We start from the raw sequence: 12,617 nt of genomic DNA on the forward strand, positions 1-12,617 counted from the left end.
GAGCACCAGCAAAGACAGAGTGCTGGGCCTGGGGTGGGTGGGAACGGCTGGGGTCTTGTGGGAGGTAGAGAGGGAGGGGAGGCGTGTGGTGGGACACAGAAACAGAATGAGATGCACTTTTATTGGAGGGGGAGGCGGTGGGGTTTCTAGGTGTGGCGAAGATAGACAGGTTCTCACTCGTGGTAGTGTGGCCAAGTCCGGATGATCTCATAGAGTTGGTCGCCTGGAGAGAGTGTCTGCTGGACATCCCGGTGTCCTTTGACCTCGTACGTGGGGCTCAATTTTCCCTGAGCCACACCACAAGCCAGCAAACCCTGGGCCGCCCTGAGGGCCCGGGGTGGAGGTGACCGCTCTGGGGGAGACAGAGGCAGGAGTTAGGTTGGGGCTTCCTTGAGGGGCACAGGTAATATGGGGTAGTGGTTCCAATTGTGCACCCTGCCCCACTAGGGCCCAGAACCGGGTCTGCCAGTCCCCTGGCATGGACTTAACATTGCTGTGCCTCAGTTTCCTCATCTGCAAAAGGAGAGAATGATGGCACCTGTCCACAGGGCTGTGGGACAAGAAAATGAGTTCTTTTATGTAAAGCCCTCACAGGAGAGTGCCTGGTACAGGTTAAGCCCTCAGCAAGTGTCAGGATTAGAGCTTATCCTTCCTCCTCTGGCCCCCACCCGACCTCTGGGTCCTACCCGTGATGGTGGCTATTGATCAGGCACCTGCTACGAGCCATGGACTGGCCGAAGAACTTTTATGCAGATTAACCCATCCTGGCCCAAACCGTGTGGTGACAAAGATATGGTCATTATCCAAAGGAGGAGATGAGGCTCGGAGAAGCCGACTCAACTTGCCCGAGGTCACAGAGCTTGGAGGTGACAGAGCCTCCCAAGGACTACATCCCCCAGACCCCAGGTCAGCCCACCATGCCAACAGCTGGACACTTACCCATATAGTTACCCATGAAGGAGATGCCAATGGAGATGGGATTCCAGGTCATGCCTGTGTGATCACCCTTGGTGTCCCAGCCCCGGCCCTCATACACGAGCCCATCTTCTCCGATCAGGAAGCTGCATGGGTTGGTGGGGTGGGCTTGATGAGTAAGGGAAGTCGTCCTCCCTCCCTTCCTCCCCTGTGCCCTGCTACTCACACACAATTTCCCCCAACATCTCCCTCTTCTGGCATCCGATGCCTCTGGCCCCTGCCACGTGCCACGCACAGCTCTACACCCTCACGGCCACCCATGAGTCAGTACTGCCCCCATTCTGCAGGCAGAGAATCAGAGAGGTGGGGGACAACTGCCCACAGTCATACCGCCAGACAGGGACAGAGTCCGGATTCTCACCCGGGTCCCTGGGACTCCCATGTGATCCTATTCCTTGCTTCCTCCAGCCTCCCGGGAGGATTTGTTGAGCTCTTGATTTGCTGAGTCCTCTCATGCAGTCCTCTGAGGCAAGTGCTCTGTCATCCCCAAGGTCGTGTCCCATAGACCCCTGCCTCTCAGAACTCTCCTCCGAGAAGCTCTTCTGCCCTTGGCCCAGCCTGCTTCCTGCTTTCTTTTCCCTGCTGGGGTACCCTGAGTGACAGGATCTGGGACTCAAGGATTGGCATCACAACCAGATACAGACCCTGGAGTCCCAGCATCTGCCTCTTGGAAGTTTCCAGTCCTGGCATCAGATCCTTAAGACTCATTTGACACGTCTTGATTGAGCGAGTCTGATTTGGCAGGTTGGAATTAACTAGAAGATCAGCATTTTGGAGTTGCAATATCTGCTGCCTCCGCCCTCTTGCTCTCACAGTCACCAAAGATGTAAAGAATGTTGGAACTTAAGAATCTTTGGGTCCTGAATCTCCCACGCAGGAAGCCAGATGCAGAATCTGGCTCCGAAGAGACTAGAAATTCCATGGTGATGCTGGCCTCCAGGACTGGGCCGGTTATAGCCTTGCCACAGCCCCAGCACCTGGCACAGCCAATTGGGACTCCCTCTGTATTTGTGAAATGGAAGCATCTAGTTTAAACCTCCAGCACCACCACCAGGTGGGTAAAGTGAAGAACCCTTTTTATAAGTAAAGACACTGAGACTCACAGAATGTGATGTGACAAGGGAGATCCAGAATGTTGGGATCAGACTCTAAATCCTAAAATCTGAGAAACAGACTTCAGTCTGCTTTTTCTATCAGAATATTGAGGCCAGAGGCTGGGGAGCCAAGCTTTGTTTTCACTATCTCATGGAAACTTAGAATCAGACCACCTGAATCTTGGAGACAAAGCCTGGAAGTTAGAGCCTTTGAATTGTAAAAGCTTGAGCCAGAAGAGCTGGGGATATCCTCGGAGGCGTCTAGACTTCCAGTGAAGTCCCTGGATTTCCCAGCTTCACCCCAGTACTATTGGAAGCTGTCTCTAAGGGTGGAACCCGGGAACCTGGATTTCCAGTACAGTGACTGGTGCTTACTAAGGTCTGAGTACCTGTAGGGTTCAAAGTTCACTCGCTGGGAAGCCCTTGTGTGGGACCCTGGCCTGTTACACTGGAAAGGGAGCAGGAGGGCAGGGGCACAGACGCAGAGCTAAGTAATCCTTTGTTTCTGCCGCCACCCACCTGCGGTCTGTTCTCCCCACAGCCGCCAGAGGGAGCTGCTTCCATCTAACAGGCTCACATCCCTCCCATGGTTCCTGTCTTCCATGGTGGTCCACAAGGCCCTGCGACCAGGTCTTCGTCGTTTCATGTCACTCCTCCCAGCTCCCTCCAGCCATCCTGACCTCTGTCATTCAGGCGTGACCCTCTCACTTGCCCTCATAGCCTTTACCCTTGTTGGACCCCCGGCTTACCACTCCCGCAGCCCCCCATCCCAGAGCCACCTCAGTCTCCCCCCACCTCTACCCCACCCTGTTGCTTCCATTACCAGCTGAATTCATCTGGTTGCCTTTGCTTGTTTCCCGCCTGTTCCTCTCTGTTGGTCTTTAAATCCCATAGGGCCATATTCACACTGTTCTTGTGTCCCCCATCCCAGCACCCGGGCAGGGCCTGGCATATAGTAAGTGCCTAAGGGCAAGAGCCCATGAACTTGGGGTTCCCATTGTGTGCCAGGTGGTATCCTAAGGGCTTTGCATGTATGTATTGGCTGATTTAGTGACCCAGTGGGGGCCACAAGCTGACTTTGCAGAGGGGGGAGAGGAAACTAAAGTGGGGAGAGGGTTCGTGACCCTGCCCCAGGTCTCAGCAAAAAGCAGAGCTGAGAGTGGACCCTACCGCCCCCCCTCCAACCGTCCCCCCCCCCCCCCCCAGCCTGCTTGTCTACCTCCCAAGAGAGGCGTGGACTTTATGGACTCCAGTGTAGAGGACACTTTCTTTTGTGTTGGCAAAGTGTGTCCCTTCCTCTGGGGAGAAAAGCTTGGACTTCGCCCTTTCCCCTCTTTCTAGCACCTGCATGCCGCGCGCACATGCGCAGTCCTGCGTGCCCGCCCTGGGGAGAGACCAAGCCCGGGGAGAGGCTGCCTAAGCTGCAGGGGCTGGCAGCCAGGTGGCTTTAGAACCGCCGGGGGCGGGGGGGGGGGGTGGTCCCTGAGGCCTGCATGCCTTTCCCTACACCCCTCCAGGCTCCAGCCTTTGCCTCCGCTCCGCACTCACTTGTAGCCCACGTCACACCAGTTGAGCGTCCCCGCGTGGTAGTTGTGTACGTTCTGGACCTGGTTCCGGCACGAGGCCGGGCTGTCGCAGGGGCTGCCGGCTGTGTGCGACACCACCACGTAGCGCACGGGCAGTTTCAGCTTCTCAGAGCACTTGGACGCCGGGGCATTCCACTCTCTCCGGGGCACTACCGGGCAGCAGGGATGTGGGAGGTCTTCTCCAGGCACTCCAAGCCCGAGTCCAAGGAAAGCCAGGAGGGCCCAGGTGAGCAGCGCGCTGTGGGCAGACATGGCAGGCGAGGCACGCAGGGACGGCTAGGAGCTCGCCGCTGGCCCTGGCCGCCTTTATCTGCTGGGGCCGGGCAGTGGGGAGGGCCTTGCTTCACACCCTGGTGGGACAGGCGGGTCACACTGTACCACTTCCTTCTCTGGCAGGACCGCAACAGGATGCAGTGTGGTGAGGTGGGGAAGTGGAGAGCCCATGGCAAGCCAAGGGGCCTCTCTCCTAGCTGAGAGTCAGGGTGGGGAGGGGCAAGGGCCTGGCGCTCTGCCCAGCTTTGTCTCTGCTCAGTGGGGCTTTGAACAACTCACCAGGAACGTTAACACAGAAGCTGGAGGCCTGGGCCTCCGTTGTCTTTCTCCTGGAAGGACTGGGGTAACAAAGGCTCCCCCCTCTTTTTTTCTTTTTTTTTTTTTTAATTTAAGTATAATTAACATACAACTTTATGTTAGTTTCAGGTGTAGGACATAGTGATTGGATAGTTCTGGACATTACTCAGTGCTCACTGTGATGAGTGTGGCCCCCGTCTGTCACCAAACAATGCAATAGCATTCTTGTTGACTATGTTTCCTATGCCGTACTTTTCATCTCCATGACTGTATAATGAGAAGTTTGTACCTCTTAATGCCCTTTATCTGTTTCACCCACCTCCCACCCCTGCCACCTCCCCCACCACCTGCCAGTTTGATCTCTGTGTTTAAGAATCAAAAACTCCCATTTTAAAAACACTTCTCCTGGGCTCAAGCCTGAGGTCATTTAACCCTTGCAGCGAACTGAAAATGTTGAGTGGTGGGAAACCCATTCTGCAGTCTAGCAAACTGAGGTGGGGAGAGGGGGTCATAGTAGAGCCTGGTGGCCCACAGCCTGGATTCAGAACCAGGCTGCCTGCATTCGAATTCTGGCCACACTGCAGTGTGTGGGCTCCTGCAAGTGAGCTTTCTGTGCCTCAGTTTTCCCCACCTACAAAATGGGGATGGTAATATAAAGTACCTGACTCAGAAGGTTGACGTGAATTAAGGAATTCAGTGGGTGGACAAGGGTCGAGCCCTTACACAAGGTCTGGCTCCTAGTGCCACATAAGGGCCACTGGGACTCCAACTCAAATCTGTCCTTAGTAGTCAGCAACATGTTTTGCATTGGATGACACTGGCAGCTCCATTCTGCGCAGGAGGGACTCTGAAGTCGAGAGAGGAACAGCCATTTGCCCAGGGCCACTCAGTGGCTTGAGATCTCCTGTCGGGGCAGAAGGTTCTCCTGGGGCCTCTGCCCTGCCCAAGCCCTCTTTCCCACTCCTTCTTAGAGCAGTTGGTGAGTCCCCAGCTGGCTGACTCCCTCCTTTGCTGTGTCTCCTTTCCTTCCCCTTTAGTGGATTAAAAAAAAAATTACAAAAGTAATTTGTGCTGCCTGTAACCAGTTGAAGTGATACAAAATGTTAATCCCCCTGTGTCCCACTCCCCTCCAGCTCTGTCTGCTGGAGCTCACTACTAGTGTGGTATGATTTCCTCCACCGTGTTGTCCGTGCTCTGGAGATCATGCTTACATCTGTGATCTGGAACGCACACCAGGCATTGCCAAGCACTTTTCATGGATTCCCTCAGCACATGCTTCCAACAGGTCTGTGAGATAGATACTATTATTAACCCCTTTTATAGTCAAGAAAACTGAGGCCCAGAGAGGTTATCACATATGGGGAGAAGATGGGGCTGCTGGAGTTTAGCCACAGGCTTCTGGGACCCCAGAGATGGAGTTCTAAACCACAGTCCACTTCCTACAAACGTATGTAAGACCGTATATGTATTTTTAAATTTTTTAAGTAATTATTTTATTATCTTTTTCAAGGTTTTTTATTTTTAAAGAACCTCTCCACCCAATGTGGGGCTCGAACTCACAACCCTGAGATCAAGAGCTCAAGAGTCGCTTGCTCTACTGACTGAGCCAGCCAGGTGCCCCTATATGTATTTTTTTTTTTTTTAAGATTTTATTTATTTATTCGACAGAGATAGAGACAGCCAGTGAGAGAGGGAACACAAGCAAGGGGAGTGGGAGAGGAAGAAGCAGACTCCCAGTGGAGGAGCCTGATGCGGGGCTTGAACCCATAACACCGGGATCACGCCCTGAGCCGAAGGCAGACGCTTAACCACTGTGCCACCCAGGCGCCCCACTATATATATATTTTTTAATTACAAAATTAAGTCATGCACATCAGTTTGCCTTTTGTTACCTCCTATCCCGTGTGCCTCTCTCTGGGTGAACATAGCTAATGAGAATCGAATCTTCATAATAGTCGCATGGTATTTCATGGTATAGACTTACCATCTTGATAGGATCTTTGCTTTTTTTTGAAGCTTTGCAGCTCTTCACCCCACCCCCCACCCCCGCTGCACAAAATATCAGACATCCAGCCATACATACTGGACAATTCGTAACTGATAAATATAGACTTCCTAGGTCAAAGACTACATATTTAATAGTTATTCCCAGATTGTTTTCCCCCCGAAGGCTGTTAGCAATTCATATTTCTACCAGGAAAGTATTGGAGCCCCCATGCACCCCAGAAGTGGGCGCTATCACTTCTTAAATTTATGGGTGTAAAGCAGCATCTCTGTAACTTTAACTGGCATTTTTATGACCACCCGGGAGATTTTTTTCCCCTATGCTTTCTGCCCACTTGGATTTGTCTTCTGTCAATTGCCTATCATCTCCATTGTCCGTTTTTGAAATAAATTGGGCTGCGGGCACTTGGCTGGCTCAGTCAGTGGAGCACATACCTCTTGATCTTAGGGTTGTGAGTTCAAGCCCCACGTTGGGTGTAGAGATTCCTTGAGAAAAAAAATATCTTAAAAAGATAAAATAAATTGGGTTGTTAACCTTTTCGTTATCAATTTGCAAAATGAAGAAAAGAATTCCATAACTGGGATTGTTGAGTCATTGGGTATGTACATTTTGTGTCTCTGTTCTTTTTGAGAGCATTAAGGAATAGCATACATTCAAACATGTACAAATGTACTTTTTAAATAGAGTTCATAGAATTAATAGAATTAATAGAGTGAAGAACTGTGTTAATGTTCACAACACGAATACACTGTGTATCCAGCACCCGGATCAGGAAATAGAGCTATATTAAAAATTTTAATCGATATTGCCAAATACCATCCTAAAAAAGTTTTAGTATTTCTTTTCCCCAGTAATGGGATCAGTTTTAAAATGCTTTACCAGTCCAAGGAATGGTGTCTCATTATTGTTTTATTTGCATTTCTTCAAACATCAGAGAGGTGGTTATCTCTTTATATATTTATGGCTGTTTGCATTGATCTTTTGTGAACTGTCTGCTCATCCTTTGAATCTCTCAATTTTCCTGTTGGGTCACCGTGTATGGGAATATTAACACTGTCTGTCAAATGTGCTGCAAACCTTTTCCTCCAGTTTATAAAAAAAAAAAAAATCTATTTCTTTCTTTTATGGTTTCTGTGTTTCCTGTCCTGCCTTAAGAAGATCCTAACATGCCAAGATTGTAAAACTTTTTCTATTTAAAAAATTATTGTTTCTTGTGGTTTTATTTTTAAGACTTTTACCTCGGCTAGAATTTATAGTTGCACGTGGTGTGAGGTAGGGGTTTAATTTTGTTTCCAAATGACTAGCCATTTGTCTTTGTACTCTTTATTAAATAGTTAGGCCTGGTTTTAAATTTCAGCCCTGCCACTCATTAGCGGGATGACCTTGGGCAATTAGGCAGCATTTCACATAGTTGACCACATCCCTCTTGAAATGTGCACTTTCCTCAGCCTCTGTGTCATAAGACTGTTTTGATTTTCCTTCTGCCTCTCTAGCCGGTCTTTTTCTCTCCTTTTTTTTTTTTTTTTTAAGATTTTATTTATTTATTTGACAGAGAGAGAGACAGCCAGCGAGAGAGGGAACACAAGCAGGGGGCGTGGGAGAGAAGAAGCAGGCTCCCAACAGAGCAGAGCCCGATGCAGGGCTCGATCCCAAGACCCCGGGATCACGCCCTGAGCCGAAGGCAGATGCTTAACGACTGAGCCACCCAGGCGCCCCTTTTTCTCTCCTTTTTGACTCATTCTTCCTTCCTTGACCATCATACTATACTTGTTCTGCTAGGTGATTTCATCCAGGTCATGGCTTCAGCCTGGAGCTTTCAGATGAATTCTGCATCTGTGTATCCACCTGCCTGCTTGATATTGCAACTTGGATGTCCCACAGGGACCTCAAATGCAAGATTCCCAAAATGGTTTATGATTTGCTCCTCCATAATCAGCCCTCTTCCAGGAGTCCCTGTCTAAAGGAATGCCATGATTGTCTTCCAGTTACAAAAGCCATGCATGAGAGCACCACCCTTGACCAAACTCTACTCTGTCTCCTCTTGTTTCCAGCACCCAAAAGAACACCCAGCACATAGCAGGTGCTCAATCAATCCTGAATGACTGATAAATATCCAGTTCACCTCCAAGTCCTGTTGCTGTTATCTCCTAAATATCTTATGAATTAGACTGCTCCTGTCTATCACCACTCTCCCCACTTCGGTCTAGTCACCATCTTCTTGCACCTGGATTTTGCTCCCACCTCCTCGGTGACTTCCCAGCATGCATCTTGGCTACTGTGAGGCCAAAGCTCAGATCTGATCAGGTCACCCTTGAAAGCGAGTCACAGTTTTCTGTGGCTTCTCCTGACTCTTAGGAAGAGTCCCAAGCACCTCACCATGGCCTGCCATCAACCTAGCCTCACTTGGCTCACTCCTGAGACCCTCTTCCTGAGTCACCTAGCTTCCCTACCCTTTCTGCTGTCCTTGAGGATACTTTGATACCCTGTCCCCAGGGGACTTTCTTCACAATATGTACAAGTTTTAAATAGAGGAACCTTAAGAAATTCAGGAACTTTGTACCTTACCTTTAAGATTACAAAACACTCAGCTCGCCCTTTGTAAAAAGACAGGGATATTTACACCTCAGATTGCTTGCCGATACTAAGAATATAATCATTAGCCAGGTGGTGTGAAGTCTTCCCTTGTCAGAATTTTATTTATTCTGTATTTCGTCATCCTAAAACTGCGACGTACCCTTGTGAGCATTTACAAGAGCTTCAATGGGTAATTGTTATATTACCCTTTAATTCTGGGATCGTATTACAAGTGTATTTTTCTAAATAGGAAATTAGATCTACTCTCTGTGCATTTCAGGAAGTTGAATTTTTAAATATTTAATTCATCAATTGCCTTTCTTTGATCTCGTTATAATTAATTCAGCCATTATAAAAACGCCTCAGATTCTCTTCCAGTTAGCAAAAACACCGGTTTTCTTTGTCGTATCAACAATGCAAGAAGTTGAATTAAATGCCGAATATGGCAAAGACAAAGTCGAAGCACAATGCAGAATCTTCATTTTTTTCCTTGGTATTCCCAAGCCTGGAATGCTCACCCCCCCCCACTTGTCCCATCCTAATTGTCACTCTTCTTTCCGGGTCGCCCCCTCAGAGGTGACGAATTCCCCTAGTTGCTTTCCCCACATCATTTCCTTTCTTTCGTATTTATCGCAAGTGTAGTTATTAACTTACCTGTGCAATTCTTTGATGAATTTCTGTCTCTCCTACTATAGAGTGAAATCTGTAAGTATTGTCCAGACCATGACACTTGAGAGAAAGGGGGAGCTATTTTGCTGGGTCAGGAGGCATACATGGACTGTCCCAAACAATTCAGGATGTAGCATCACCCCACTTAAAAATAAGGAAGGGGCTATCATTCCCCCCCCCCCCGGCATACCATTATATCCCTAATTCCTTGTACATAGCTGGTGATGGATACGTGTGAAGATCACATTCTAAGCCACCCTCAGTTTCCCCACCTGTGAAATGTAACTAAGGACAGTTCTGCCCTCACAGGGCTGTTGTAAGCATCACGGCTGCCCCTCAGATACACGTTCCCAGACAAAAGTACAGATAGACGCCCGGGGTGCCTGGGTGGTTCAGTAGGTTAAGCGTCTGCCTTTGGCTCAAGTCATGATCCCCGGGTCCTGGGATCGAGTCCTGCATCAAGTCCTGCATTGGGGTCCCTGCTCTGTGGGGAGTCTGCTTCTCCCTCTCCCTCTGCCCCTTCCCCCCCTCCCTCTGCCCCTTCCCCCCACTTGTGCTCTCTCTCTTTCTCGCTCAAATAAATAAAATCTTTTTTAAAAAAAAGTATAGATAGAGGCCTACATACTCTATTGCTACACATTGAAAAGTTATACATTCAGCTAACGGCTGCTAGGCAAAATACGATCTTGCATCTTCACAAAAACACCGTCAAAAAGACAACATAGAAGGATATGTGCAAAGCAACAGTCCACACCAAATGACTGTGCACTTTCAAAATGGATTTTTTAAAATTTCCTGCCAGAGACCATGGTTCACTCTGGGCCATTGGAGGGGAGGTGGGGAGGAGAGGGAAGGGGACAGCTTTCTCCCACATTTGTTGAAGCTCTCAGTAAGTCGGGAATAAGTCATGTGATTAATACTTTTTTGTTGTCTCTCTTTTTTAACAAATTTTATTTTATTTATTTTTAAGATTTTATTTATTTAGTTGCCAGAGACAGAGCACAGGAGAGAGAGAGCAAGAGCCCTGGAGTACAAGCAGGGGGAGCAGCAGGCAGGGGGGGAAGCAGGCTCCCTGCTACCTGGTGCTGGTGCCGGGAATTCAGCAGTAAATAAAACAGAAGTTCCTTTACGCTCTTTCTAGTGGCGAAGACACACAGTAAACAGAGAAACTAATAACTGTTTGTAATAACTCCAGATATACTATATTTCACGTGGGTGGCGCGGCTAGCATTAGGCCTGGCAGGTAGCAGGCCCCCAAGGAGCATCTTCCTCGGCTCTGACCTTGGGCTTGGTTTCGGCGCTGGGGAAAAGGCGCGGCATTCTTCTCCGCGGTTCCCTCCTTTCACCGCCAGAGGGCGCGCTGTCCACATCTGTTCCCACCCTCCTTGCCATACTTTTCCCCAATCTTAATAGTAACGGGACGTACTCTTAGCCTCGAAACGGTCTTGTTCTGTGATTTTCCTGGGGGCCTGCCTGTCCCAGGGAGTGGTTTGCTCTTAATAACAGCAATGGAAACCATACCATGAAGAACAAAGAGTTACTGAGTTTTATGGTGATCACACAGCATCTATAGGCGCAATCAGCCAAGGTGCAGAGAGAGAGAGAGAGAGCGGGCTGTTGTGTCAGAGGGACCAGCCTGAGTAGAGGTATGGAGAAGAGAAGCTGCGGGGTAATGTTCTGGAGTTATAAGAAGGTTGCTGTTGCTGGGGTGGAAAGGCCCAGAGTGTGTGGGGAGCCAGCTTAGCAGAACCAGACTCTCCTGGGACTTGTCTGGCTTGCTGGATTCCTGCTGTGAGCACTGGGGAGCCACGGAAGAGCATGTAAGGAGTGATTTTAATTTTTTAGAAAAATGTTTTATTTTTAAGTAATCTCCACAATCACTGTGGGGCTTGAACTCACAACCCTGAGATCGAGAGCCTCAAGCTCTGCTCCACCATCTGAGCCAGCCAGGCAACCCTGAAGGGTAAAGTAGCATTTCCTCCCAGATAAAGAGAAGGCTTGCTTAGTGCTCCTATAAAAGTGGCGGATTCCTAAAGCTCGGTGTTTTTCAGTTGTGATATAACCCCAGGCATCTGACTCGCTCTGCATGCCCCACGGGACTTGCAGGGGTTGGGTGGGGGGAGATGAATCAACACAGATATGCTAATACTCTTCCTTTTGATATGCTCTGAATACCAAAATCCTTTGTCTCTGACCCAGGTGTTTTGTGCCTTCTGCCAACTTTTATGAAACAATTACAGAATAATTTGGTTTTTTTTTTTAAGATTTTATTTATTTGTTTGTCAGAGAGAGAGACAGAGAGACAGAGAGAGCAGAAGCAGAGGGCGTGGCAGGCAGAGGGAGAAGCAGGCTGAGCAGGGGAGATCCCAGGACTCTGGGATCATGACTTGAGCCAAAGGCAGACGCTTCACTGACTGAGCCATCCAGGCATCCCCAGAATAATTTGTTGGCTTGTAAAGGAGAGTAAAATCCCAAACCCCAACAGTTCTATTGGTGGATTCAAACATTCAAAGAGTAAAGAACAGTTTCATACAAACTCTTTCTGAAAATAGAGGTAAGGAGTACTTCCTAACTTGTTTCTTGAGACCAGTGTAATCCAGATACCAAAGCCAGAAAGAAAGATACTCCAGAAAAAGAATGACAGACCAATATCCCTCATGAAAATGGATGCAGTGGGACACCTGGGTGGCTCAGTCGGTTGAGTGTCTGCCTTGGGCTCAGGTCATGATCCCAGAGTCCTGGGATCGAGCCCTGCATCGTGGGCTCCTTGCTCAGCGGAGAGCCTGCTTTTCTCTCTCCCTCCTGCCCGCCTTGCTCTCTCTCTCTGACAAATAAATAAATAAATAAAATTTAAAAAAAAAAAGAAAGAAAGAACATGGATGCAAAAATCCTTTAACAAAGTACGAACAGACAGAATCCAACAAATGCATACCAAGATCCAATGAGGTTTGCCCCAGCCGCTCTGGGTGTGCTTAACATTCAAAACCCAGTCAGTGAAGCATGAGTGTTCCCGTTGCGTCTGCAGCAGCCCGTAGCAGCATGGAGCCGAAGGGCGGGCTGTGATTTCCACCATGGCCATCAGAGATTCGGTGGCTTAAAGTTTATAGCTGCCTCGAGACAGGATTCTTGTTCCTAAGGAGATCG

At 48.8% G+C, this 12,617-nt stretch overlaps 1 protein-coding gene across 1 annotated transcript; it reads right to left on the reverse strand.

The window, feature by feature from the left end:
* Nucleotides 1-102: 102 nt before the first annotated feature.
* On the reverse strand, nucleotides 103-4,073 carry PGLYRP1 (peptidoglycan recognition protein 1). The gene is made up of 3 exons (XM_045776307.2): nucleotides 3,618-4,073; nucleotides 940-1,061; nucleotides 103-352 (listed from the first exon to the last, which is right to left on the reverse strand). The coding sequence occupies exons 1-3, from the start codon at nucleotides 3,905-3,907 to the stop codon at nucleotides 174-176; spliced, it is 591 nt and encodes a 196-aa protein (XP_045632263.1). The 5' UTR covers nucleotides 3,908-4,073; the 3' UTR covers nucleotides 103-173.
* Nucleotides 4,074-12,617: the final 8,544 nt, after the last annotated feature.

This window comes from Ursus americanus, chromosome 21, assembly GCF_024610735.1.
Source record: "Ursus americanus isolate L20-20 chromosome 21, mUrsAme1.1.p, whole genome shotgun sequence".
Classification (NCBI taxonomy): Eukaryota; Metazoa; Chordata; class Mammalia; order Carnivora; family Ursidae; genus Ursus; species Ursus americanus.

Excerpts from the sequence above, each read along its gene's own strand:
- PGLYRP1 (XM_045776307.2), bottom strand. The coding sequence starts at position 3,907 with ATGTCTGCCCACAGCGCGCTGCTCACCTGGGCCCTCCTGGCTTTCCTT. Across the intron at positions 1,062-3,617 it reads TGGTGTGACGTGGGCTACAA|CTTCCTGATCGGAGAAGATG; the intron begins GTGAGTGCGGAG and ends CAACCCATGCAG. Across the intron at positions 353-939 it reads CTTCATGGGTAACTATATGG|AGCGGTCACCTCCACCCCGG; the intron begins GTAAGTGTCCAG and ends TGTCTCCCCCAG.